The 12,379-nt window shown below is 44.7% G+C and overlaps 1 protein-coding gene across 2 annotated transcripts in view; it reads left to right on the forward strand.

Moving 5' to 3' along the window:
* Positions 1-12,379, forward strand: part of TMEM245 (transmembrane protein 245) — a 127,249-nt gene that overhangs the window by 65,257 nt on the left and 49,613 nt on the right. For both annotated transcript variants that reach the window (XM_048839317.2, XM_048839318.2), the window contains one exon: positions 9,204-9,335. In XM_048839317.2, the coding sequence (XP_048695274.1) occupies positions 9,204-9,335 (132 nt within the window). The remainder of the gene's footprint in view (positions 1-9,203; positions 9,336-12,379) is intronic.

A 12,379-nucleotide genomic window follows, 5' to 3' on the forward strand; every position in this document is an offset into this window, starting at 1 on the left:
TCGTTGAGGCCAAGAACCTGGCAAGATTCAAAAAGGGACTGAACATTTAGATGCAGGTTTTAATGTGGCCTCTAATTGTTAGATTAAGATGAAACTAATATAGCAGGCTGATTGTCCTACATCTGCCTTATTCAGGGTGCTTGCATCTTCCTCTGAAACATTTGGTGCTGGTCACTGTTGGAGACGGCATACTAGATTAGGTAGACCTCAGGTGTGACCCGGTAGGGCAATTCCTAGGTTCCTAACATTATGCAGTTTCATAACTGGGTTGAAATTTCTGTAAGGAGTTGATCTAGCTACTGCATACAGAACCTGTTTCCTTTGGTCTTAATACCGTAAGTATTATGGTTATGTATATCAAACTATATACTCTGGAATTGCTAAGTCTGTGCACATAAGTATACAAATTGTATAAATAGCAGCATTTTCAAATATTTGTATTGGATTTGGGCATACAAAATGCATTATACTCTATTTGCAATGTGTACAGTTAATTTTTGTGAAGTGATGGTGTCAAGGTTCCTCCCCCACTCTGAACTCTAGGGTACAGATGTGGGGACCTGCATGAAAAACCTCCTAAGCTTATCTTTACCAGCTTAGGTCAAAACTTCCCCAAGGTACAAAATATTACACCCGTTATCCTTGGAATGGCCGCTACCACCACCAAACAATTACTGGTTACTGGGGAAGAGCTGTTTGGACGCGTCTGTCCCCCCAAAATACTTCCCAAAACCTTGCACCCCACTTCCTGGACAAGGTTTGGTAAAAAGCCTCACCAATTTGCCTAGGTGACTACAGACCCTTGGATCTTAAGAACAATGAACAATCCTCCCAACACTTGCACCCCCCCTTTCCTGGGAAATGTTGGATAAAAAGCCTCACCAATTTGCATAGGTGACCACAGACCCAAACCCTTGGATCTGAGAACAATGAAAAAGCATTCAGTTTTTACAAGAAGACTTTTAATAAAAAATAGAAGTAAATAGAAATAAAGAAATCCCCCCTGTAAAATCAGGATGGTAGATATCTTACAGGGTAATTAGATTCAAAAACATAGAGAACCCCTCTAGGCAAAAGCTTAAGTTACAAAAAAGATACACAGACAGAAATAGTTATTCTATTCAGCACAATGCTTTTCTCAGCCATTTAAAGAAATCATAATCTAACACATACCTAGCTAGATTACTTACTAAAAGTTCTAAGACTCCATTCCTGGTCTGTCCCTGGCAAGAGCAGCACACAGACAGACACAAACCCTTTGTTTGTCTCCCTCCTCCCAGCTTTTGAAAGTATCTTGTCTCCTCATTGGTCATTTTGGTCAGGTGCCAGCAAGGTTACCTTTAGCTTCTTAACCCTTTACAGGTGAGAGGAGCTTTCCCCTGGCCAGGAGGGATTTCAAAGGGGTTTACCCTTCCCTTTATATTTATGACACGCCCCCCAAATCTCAGCTAGGGTGAAACACTGGCTGGGATTTCTTCCTGGAGCTCTAGGAAAAACAGAGTTAATAAGACACATGCATCTCTAAATATACTACCAAGTACATAAAGACTAACAATATTTTCCACATCTCAAGGACGATTTTAACCAGTTGACTCTGGGAAACTTTCACGGGAGAGTGCATCAGCCACTTTGTTAGAAGCTCCTGAGATGTGTTGGATGTCGAAATCAAAATCTTGGAGAGCTAAACTCCACCGAAGAAGTTTTTTGTTAGTTTCTTTGACGGTGTGAAGCCACTTCAGTGCAGCATGGTCGGTTTGCAGGTGGAAACGCCGTCCCCAAACATATGGGCGTAGCTTTTCCAGAGCGTAGACAATGGCGTAACATTCTTTTTCAGTGACTGACCAGTTGCTTTCCCTCTCAGACAGTTTTTTGCTGAGAAACACTACAGGGTGGAATTCTTGATCAGGTCCTTTCTGCATTAAAACTGCTCCCACACCATGCTCGGACGCATCTGTGGTTACTAGGAACGGTTTGTCAAAGTCTGGGGCCCTTAGTACAGGGTCAGACATGAGTGTCGCTTTAAGCTTGTTAAAGGCCTTCTGACACTTTCCGGTCCACTGAACAGCATTTGGCTGTTTCTTTTTGGTTAGGTCTGTCAGTGGGGCAGCGATTTGGCTGTAGTGCGGTACAAATCGTCTGTAATAACCGGCCAAGCCTAAGAAGGATTGAACCTGTTTCTTTGACTTTGGGACAGGCCACTTTTGGATAGCATCCACTTTGGCCTGTAGGGGGCTGATAGTTCCTTGACCCACCTGGTGTCCAAGGTAAGTCACTCTGTTTAGGCCTATTTGACACTTCTTAGCCTTAACAGTTAGTCCTGCCTCCTTTATGCGCTCAAGGACTTTTTGTAGATGTTCCAGGTGGTCTGCCCAGGAATCCGAAAATATGGCCACATCGTCAAGGTAGGCGACTGCATATTCTCCTAATCCCGCTAGGAGACCATCTACAAGTCTTTGGAAAGTGGCGGGTGCATTTCGCAGCCCGAAAGGGAGTACATTAAATTCATACAGCCCGAGATGTGTGATGAAGGCTGACCTTTCCTTGGCAGATGCATCTAGCGGTACCTGCCAGTACCCCTTGGTTAAGTCCAAGGTAGAGATGAACTGGGCCCGTCCCAGTTTCTCTAATAGTTCATCTGTGCGTGGCATTGGATAGTTGTCTGGGCGAGTTACAGCATTTAGCTTACGGTAGTCCACGCAAAAACGTATTTCCCCATCTGGTTTGGGAACTAGAACCACTGGAGATGCCCATGCGCTGCCAGAGGGGCGGATTACCCCCATCTGTAACATATCCTGGATCTCCCGTTCTATAGCAGTTTTAGCTTGAGGAGACACCCGGTAAGGTTGGACCCTAATTGGGTGAGCATTACCTGTGTCAATGGAGTGGTATGCCCGTTCAGTCAGTCCTGGGGTGGCTGAGAACGTTGGCGCGTAGCTAGTGCACAGCTCCTGGATCTGCTGTCGCTGCATACGCCCAAGGGTCATGGAGAGGTTCACCTCTTCCACACCACCAGCACATTTCCCTTCGTAGTAAACACCTTCAGGCCACTCAGCGTCGTCTCCTCCCTGGGCTGTAAACTGACAAACCTTTAATTCTCTGGAATAAAAGGGCTTTAGAGAATTAATATGGTACACCTTAGGCTTTCGGTTGGAGGTGGGGAATGCTATGAGATAATTAACAGCTCCCAGGCGCTCCTGGACCAGGAATGGCCCTTCCCACGATGCTTCCATTTTATGGGCCTGGAGCGCCTTTAAGACCATGACCTGGTCTCCTACTTTGAAGGAACGCTCTCTGGCATGCTTATCATACCAGGCTTTTTGCTCTTTTTGAGCATCCTGTAAGTTTTCTCTAGCAAGGGCTAAAGAGGTTCGGAGGGTGTTTTGTAGGTTGGTTACGAAGTCCAGAATGTTAGTTCCTGGAGAAGGTGTAAATCCCTCCCATTGCTGCTTCACCAACTGCAATGGCCCCTTAACCTCACGGCCATATACAAGTTCAAATGGGGAAAACCCTAAACTGGGATGTGGTACAGCTCTGTAGGCAAAGAGCAACTGCTGCAACACTAGGTCCCAATCATTGGAGTGCTCATTTACAAATTTACGTATCATGGCCCCCAAAGTTCCATTAAACTTCTCCACCATGCCATTTGTTTGATGGTGGTAAGGAGTGGCAACCAAGTGATTTACCCCATGAGCTTCCCAAAGGTTTTTCATAGTTCCTGCCAGGAAATTAGTCCCTGCATCTGTGAAGATGTCGGAGGGCCAACCTACCCTGGCAAAAATGTCTGCTAGTGCCTGGCACACACTTATAGCCCTGGTGTTGCTCAGAGCTACTGCTTCCGGCCATCGGGTGGCAAAATCCATGAAAGTCAGTATGTACTGCTTTCCTCTGGGTGTCTTTTTCGGAAAAGGACCCAGAATATCCACAGCTACTCGCTGAAATGGAACTTCAATGATGGGGAGTGGCTGGAGAGGGGCTTTGACCTGGTCTTGGGGTTTTCCCTCTCTTTGGCACACCTCACAAGACTGGACATAGGTAGAAACATCCTTGCCCATTCCCTCCCAGTGGAATGACCCCCCCAAATGGTCTTTGGTCCTGTTCACCCCAGCATGGCCACTAGGGTGATCATGGGCTAAGCTCAAGAGCTTGGCCCGGTATTTAGTTGGAACTACCAACTGTCTCTGAGGATGCCAGTCTTCCTGGTGTCCACCAGAAAGAGTTTCCTTGTATAAAAGTCCTCTTTCTATAACAAACCTGGATCGATTAGAAGAGCTGAGAGGCGGTGGGTTGCTCCGTGCCGCCGTCCAAGCTCTCTGGAGGCTTTCATCTGCTTCCTGTTCGGTCTGGAACTGTTCCCTTGATGCTGGGGACATCAGTTCCTCATGGGATTGTGGACCTAGGCTTGGTCCCTCTGGAAGCGATATAGGGGATGGAGCTGTTTCTGTTGACTGTGAACCGCTCTCCGCTGGTGCACTATGTTGGGATTCAGGCTCCGGCTGAGCCTCTTGGGTCGGGTTATCGGCTGCTGCCAGTTCAGGTTCGGTGGGGCCCTCTGTTGTTGAGGTTGCAAGTACTGGATTCAGTGCTGACACGGGGTCTGGTGTTGGTTGTTCGGCTGGTTCCGGTTCTGGGACTGGTTCCGTCTGGGTCTCTGGGACTGGATCCACTACTGCTGTTGCAGACATTGGCCTGGGGTCCAGGTCCATCACCTCTGACCGGGTCCTGATAGAAGTTTCCGGAACAGAGCTAGGCCTCACGGCTTGTTTAGCCTGGCTGCGGGTGACCATTCCCACCCTCTTGGCCTGCTTCACATGATTGGCCAAGTCTTCCCCCAACAGCATGGGGATGGGATAATCATCATAGACTGCAAAAGTCCACATTCCTGACCAGCCCTTGTACTGGACAGGCAACTTGGCTGTAGGCAAATCGAAAGAGTTGGACTTGAAGGGTTGAATCGTCACTTGGATCTCTGGGTTGATTAAATTGGGGTCCACTAAGGAAGCATGGATAGCTGACACTTGTGCTCCGGTGTCCCTCCACGCGGTGACCTTCTTCCCGCCCACACTCACAGTTTCCCTCCGCTCCAAGGGTATCTGGGAGGTATCTGGGCCTGTGGACCTCTGGTGTGATTCCGGTGCAATGAACTGTAATCTGTTGGGGTTCTTGGGGCAGTTGGCCTTTACATGCCCCAGCTCGTTACACTTAAAACATCGTCCAGCTGACGGGTCACTGGGGCGAGGAGGGTTGCTGGAGAACGGGGTGGTGGGACGATAAGGGGTCTGGAGGGTTCTTTGGGAGGTAGGTGGGGCTTTGGGCGGCCCCCGGTAATAGGGTGTGGTCTGGGGTGGTCCCTTCTGGTCTCCACTCCAACTGCGACCAGTTTTCTTCTTCTCTGCCACCTCCACCCATCTGGCTCCAATCTCTCCTGCCTCGATTACAGTTTTGGGCTTCCCGTCTAGGATGTATCTTTCTATTTCCTCAGGAACACCCTCTAAGAATTGTTCCATTTGCATTAGGAAGGGCAAATTTACTGGAGATTCAACACTTGCTCCTGATATCCAGGCATCCCAATGTTTCACAATGTGGTAGGCATGTCGGGTAAATGACATGTCTGGTTTCCACCTTAGGGCTCTGAACCTCCGACGAGACTGCTCGGGTGTTATCCCCATTCTGACTCTCGCCTTGGATTTAAACAGTTCATACTTGTTCATGTGTTCTTTAGGCATTTCAGCTGCCACCTCAGCTAAGGGTCCACTGAGCTGCGGCCTCAGCTCTACCATGTATTGGTCAGTAGAGATGTTGTACCCAAGGCAGGCCCTTTCAAAGTTTTCTAAGAAGGCCTCAGTATCATCACCTGCCTTGTAGGTGGGGAACTTTCTGGGATGGGAAGTGGTACCTGGAGAAGGATTGCTAGGGTTTGTTGGTATATTCTGCTGGGCCTTTATCCTCTCCACCTCCTCCACATGCTTCCTCTCTTTTTCCTTCTCCTCCTCCACATGCTTCCTTGCCTCCATTTCCCTCTTGTGGGCAGCCTCCTGTACCTCCTTCTCCAGCCGCATGAGTTCTATCTGTCTTTCATGTTCCCTTTGTCTTTCCTCAGCCTGAAATTTGGCTAATTCCAGCTGTAGTTGAGCTGAGGATTTGGTCATTCTAACCTCTCTGTTTTTAACTAACTTTACACCTGAGGTTTAGAAATAAACAAACAAAACTTGGCTGTAAAATTTTGCTGTGCTGCAATAGAATACCTATTCTCTGATAGTGATTGTCAGCCTACAGAAAAAGACAATTCCCTTGTCTCTGCTCTGGGCCCAAATTAAAGCAAAAAACCTCCAACTGCTTGGAAACCTGCTTACCCAGCCCAAAGAAAAAGCAAATGGGTAGAACACACACCCCCTATTTACTTTTAGGAAGAAAAGAAAAAAAAACACCTCTGGATTGGAAGATTTCCCTGCAGGAGTTAAGTACCGTGCCTCCAGGCAAAAAAACCCTGCAATTCACAAGATAATCCCCTTTTGTCTCTGCTTGGCCACAAAGCAGAGAGAAACCAAGCTGCTTTCAGTTTCAAAGCTGCTTTCTGGACTTTCTTTCCAAAGAAAAAAAAATTTTCCTTTTTAAAATCTGTATTTCTAGTTCAAAAAATCTCAACTGGATCTCAAATGATTTCAGGTTAATCCCACCACTGTGCCACCATGTCAAGGTTCCTCCCCCACTCTGAACTCTAGGGTACAGATGTGGGGACCTGCATGAAAAACCTCCTAAGCTTATCTTTACCAGCTTAGGTCAAAACTTCCCCAAGGTACAAAATATTACACCCGTTATCCTTGGAATGGCCGCTACCACCACCAAACAATTACTGGTTACTGGGGAAGAGCTGTTTGGACGCGTCTGTCCCCCCAAAATACTTCCCAAAACCTTGCACCCCACTTCCTGGACAAGGTTTGGTAAAAAGCCTCACCAATTTGCCTAGGTGACTACAGACCCAGACCCTTGGATCTTAAGAACAGTGAACAATCCTCCCAACACTTGCACCCCCCCTTTCCTGGGAAATGTTGGATAAAAAGCCTCACCAATTTGCATAGGTGACCACAGACCCAAACCCTTGGATCTGAGAACAATGAAAAAGCATTCAGTTTTTACAAGAAGACTTTTAATAAAAAATAGAAGTAAATAGAAATAAAGAAATCCCCCCTGTAAAATCAGGATGGTAGATATCTTACAGGGTAATTAGATTCAAAAACATAGAGAACCCCTCTAGGCAAAAGCTTAAGTTACAAAAAAGATACACAGACAGAAATAGTTATTCTATTCAGCACAATGCTTTTCTCAGCCATTTAAAGAAATCATAATCTAACACATACCTAGCTAGATTACTTACTAAAAGTTCTAAGACTCCATTCCTGGTCTGTCCCTGGCAAGAGCAGCACACAGACAGACACAAACCCTTTGTTTGTCTCCCTCCTCCCAGCTTTTGAAAGTATCTTGTCTCCTCATTGGTCATTTTGGTCAGGTGCCAGCAAGGTTACCTTTAGCTTCTTAACCCTTTACAGGTGAGAGGAGCTTTCCCCTGGCCAGGAGGGATTTCAAAGGGGTTTACCCTTCCCTTTATATTTATGACAGATGGTAATTGAGGATCCAGTTCAGTACCACCAAAAGTCTATGGGAAGCACTCGACTGATTTCAGCAAGCATTGGATCAGTCCCAATGTGCCCTAGAACAGTGGTTTTCAAACTGTCGGTCGCGACCCAGTACTGGGTTGTGGAATGTAAGGCACTGGGTTGCGGCGGCTCTGGTCAGCACCGCCAACTAGGGCGTTAAAAGTCCCATTGGTGGTGTTGCCTGGCTAAGGCAGGCTAGTCCCTACCTGTTCCGACATTGCGCCGCACCACAGAAGCGGCCAGCAGCAAGTCTGGCTCCTAGGCGCGGGGGTCACGGGGCTCCATGTGCTACCTGAGCACCGGCTCCGCACTCCCATTGGCTGGGAGCTGGGGCACACGGTGTCTGCGGGCGAGAGCTGCTTGTGCTCCTCCGCCTTGGAGCTGAACCTGCTGTCGGCCACTTCTGGGGCGCAGCACAGCCGCAGTGCCAGGACAGGTGGGAAGCCTGCCTCTGCACCCCAGCTGCGCCGCTGACCAGGAGCCGCTGGAGGTAAGCCCGAACCCCTGCCCCAGCCCTGAGCTCTCTCTCTAACGCAGAGCCTCCTCCTACACCCCAGAGCCTACACCCGCAGCCCAGAGCCCTGACCCCCTCCCACACCCTGAACCCCTCATTCCTGGCCCCACCCCACAGCCCTCATCCCTGCACTCCAACCCTCTGCCCCAGCCCTGAGCCCCTCCCACACCCCAAACCTCTCATCGCCAGCTCCGTTGCGTCGCGGACATCAACACTTTTCTTCGGCTGGGTCCTCAGAAAAAAAGTTTGAAAACCACTGCCCTAGAATCTATTGCATGCCCAAACTAAGGCATGCAGACTTATTGCATGCCCAAACTAAGGCTGGAGGAATGGTCAATTATTTAAGTTTGCCCTTGTGTTTTTCACCCACGGTTATATTGGGAAAAAAAGTATGCTGCTTGCATTAAATTTTGTAGGTATTCGTGTGCAACATAGGAAGCAAGAAAATTGCTAAAATGCATCATACCTAGGCTTTAACAGATAACATCTGGTTGAGATAATTGGGTGTAGTTCACACTCCTCAAATTATTTGAGGCTGTCCTCTGGAAGATATTACTGTTTTCAGTCAGTTACTTCACGTTTTGAAAATTTTCTTCTCAACCATATGGGCTGGAGACTTGATATCTTTTTTTTAGATGAAAGCTTAGATTCTGGACCTCAAGAATTGCACTCCAGGGGAAAGGACGGTCTTTCCAAGCTGCTGAGAATCCGTCCAATTAAACCCATTTTCCCCACAGGAGGAACATTGTTCCTCTTAAACTTATTTGACAGATTAACACATTTAAGGAATTTTAAATTATTAAAAAGCATTCTGGGTTAGATTTTCAAGGTACATGTTTAACAACTAATAAGGGGGAACAAATATATAAAAACTTAAATATTTGTGAAAGTGCAGCTGGAAGTGTCTTGTGCAAATGAAAATAGATCTAAGCTACATAGCGGACATGCATTCTCTAAATCAAGTCCTAGTAGCTTACTTTTCTTTGTAAATTGCTAAGATTTAATTTCTATCTTAAATCTCTTGCTTTATTTTTCAGAATGTAACACATCCTGGAAGACACAAAGGACACAAGCTGCATATAAATCGTCAGAACAGCTGGCTGGGTGACATTCTGGACTGGCAGGATATTGCTTCATTTGTTCATGAGAACATTGAGACATTTCTTTCAGTATGTATCTTTTTATCTTAAACTATGCATTAATATTCTCTTTGTAAAGTGATCTGAACATCTAATGTGATTTCACCTTTCAAGATAACACAGTACTCAAGAATGCATGAAAAGTTGGAGGTAAACGGAACTATTCAAGTATTATCTGAGGATCTGTTGTCACACCAGTTGTGAATCTTCCACATCAGCAAAGTGGCAAACATAATGGATTATGATCAGGAAATACTCGTCGACTCAGTATCCATATTAATACAATCTCTTCCACCTTCAACCTGTCCCCTCCCAATAGATATCATTGTTGCAAGATTACTGTGTGGTCTGCAGGTTAGTTTTAAATGTTTTCGTTTCTGTAAACCTTAATCTTTTCACTCGTTCTTGGAGATAATTAATATGAATCTCTATTTGGCTAGACATGATTTTTTTCTGGTCAAATGTTCATTTTTTTCACACCCTTTCCAATAAATTCATACTGCTCCATTTCTATGGCAGTTCCTTTCTTATCTCTCTTTGAACACCACAGTTTTGTTTGAAGTAAATTTTACCACCTCCCTATCACTGAGGAGAAAGCAAGGAAGTTGAATTAAAATGACCTATATCTTTGTTTCAAGCTCCAAGGAAATAAATCATGTGTATAGTTACAAATCGAAATATTTTAGCTTAGTTGAAAAATTCTAATGTGGCAAAAACAGAGTTAAAAGGTTTTTGATAAGACTAACAATTCAATGTTTGACTCAAAGCAACTATTTTTTTGTTTAAAAATTCAGTTTGTGTAGGTCATAGTTGAAGGAAATATCGATCAAGAGGTTGAGAGGCCGGTTCCTTAGTCTCGTTTTTCCAAATTATTATTCATTGTTTTGAAAGCAGCTTATTCTTTCTTTGTGGAAGTTCTGTGAAGAATGAAATTAATATTTTACACTTTGTGGTTCCCTGAATTAATTGCACTGGTCCTCTCACCTCCTTGAAGGAAAAAAATATATAACATCGAAACCAGTCCATACTGAAAAAACTGACTTACACTCAAATGGTCCATTCAGTCAGGAATGGTTAACGTACAGAATCGCTACTACAGTGCAGGCACTTCTTAAGTTCTTGACTTGTTCACTATAAAACAAACAAAAAAAATCTTTACATTATTGTTGATCTATCTCAGAAAATAAGTTCTCTACTAACCTTCAGCATTTCTTGTGGAGGTAATTTAAACTAACGCTTCCCTGGAGGCACCTCTTGCCATGGACTAGTAGGTATGTATTTGTTCCTTATACCTTGTGCTTCTAAAGATGTTACAGTTTTGACTCCTGAATATGGAGCAGGATGAAGTAACTCAAGGGAAAGTTACTTCAGTGAACCTTTTATCACTTTACAGAAATGATTTGTTTAACCCTTTCTTTAAATTGACTTACGCATGCATGAGGCACATTTCTTTGAACTTGCCTTTCATAAATAAAAATGCATGGCACAATTTTTTTTATTTGTTTTTTAAATCCATGTGCAATTTCCCACCTAGCAAGACAAGTGGAGAAGGAAACACACTTGAAGGTGCTACTCATGTCACTTAATGCATTGCTGAAAAGTGCTTGGATACCATGGTGATGGGGGTGCTACAATAACCTCAATACAGTAGAGTGACCATGAACTTAATGCAGAAGAGGATAAATATTTTCAAGGGCTGAAACCTAAAAATAAGGATTTTTTTTTAGAAAACATCCATAGTTTCCAGCTACATCAATTTATTTTCTTTTCAGTTTTGGTTTTGCAGTAGGAAAAAGAAAACCTCTCAATTGACTTGCTTTCCTGTTTGTAGCCATGAACTCACAATTTATCCTCAGTTATAGGAAACACCTGTCCCTTCTCTCCACACTCATGTCCTTTATGATGTACTGTAGACGGTTGAACGTAGTGTAAATTCTAAATGTGTCCTTTCTGGGCAGCATTCCCTTGCGGGCTCCTGTGTACACGACCCCTTGCATAAATATTATTCACTCTGATGTTGCAAATTAAAATAGATGAAAATGTGATTGTGTGCCACTAGAGCATTGATACTTGGACATCATAAACATTTTTGTTTCTTTAAGGCCAGTATTACTGAGGTAAGGATGTTGACTTAACTTAGTATGCAGCAGTACTTTTGAGATATTAAAGGTTTTGAGGCAGGTAATGAAAACATTTTATTTAGCTAGTGATTAATTATTCAGTAGCAGAAGAGTTTTGCTAGGGAAGCTAGGAACTCACAAGCAGACTAAATGAATTGCCAAGGAGCAGCAGCCGTCGCTTAAACTTTTTCTTCTTTGAGATGATCTCTGCATTGTCAAAGTTTTAGGCTGCAGCCCAGCTTTGAAAACTTATGGTAAGCCAGCACTAACCTGGGACTTGTAAGTGTGCAGTAGGGCACTAATGCTAACAGTAAATTCCTAAACAACAAACCTATAATTCTTACTCTAATACAAACCATTTTAAGAAAAGAAAAGGCGGGGGGGGGAAGAGAACTGGCTTTCTATGATTATGTCTACGCTGCAGTTAGACACCCACAGCTGGCCTTGTGCCAGTTGACACAGGCTCACAGAGCTGCGGCTGTGGAGCCGTTTTAATTACGGTGTAGATGGACCCTCAAACTTCTCAGGATTCTAGAGCCTGAGCCGCAGTGTCTGCACCACAGTTAAACAGCCCTGAGCCCAAGCCCCATGAGCCCAAGTCAGCTGGCCTGGGCCAGCCACAGGTTTTTAATTGCAGCGTAGACATACTCTAAAAGGTCCCAAAGCTCTGCAGATAAGACTGGGCACGTCCTAAAGGTGTAAATATACAGATGCTATGTTGTCAAACTCTATATTTAGTAGTAAGTAACCTTACTTTCTCACCCATTGGAGTCCTAATGAGTATTCATCCTCTTTGGTAAGAGACGGGACAATAGCCCTAAAAGCAGAAAAGACACTTACAGGGTATGTAAATGATTTAGGAGCATTAGTTGTAGCTCATTCTGTTACTTGCTGAGAAGACTACCATACTAGTCCCCCAAATGTACAGTTCAGAGGAAGAGATGTACTACAACT

Source organism: Caretta caretta, chromosome 2 (assembly GCF_965140235.1).
Source record: "Caretta caretta isolate rCarCar2 chromosome 2, rCarCar1.hap1, whole genome shotgun sequence".
Classification (NCBI taxonomy): Eukaryota; Metazoa; Chordata; order Testudines; family Cheloniidae; genus Caretta; species Caretta caretta.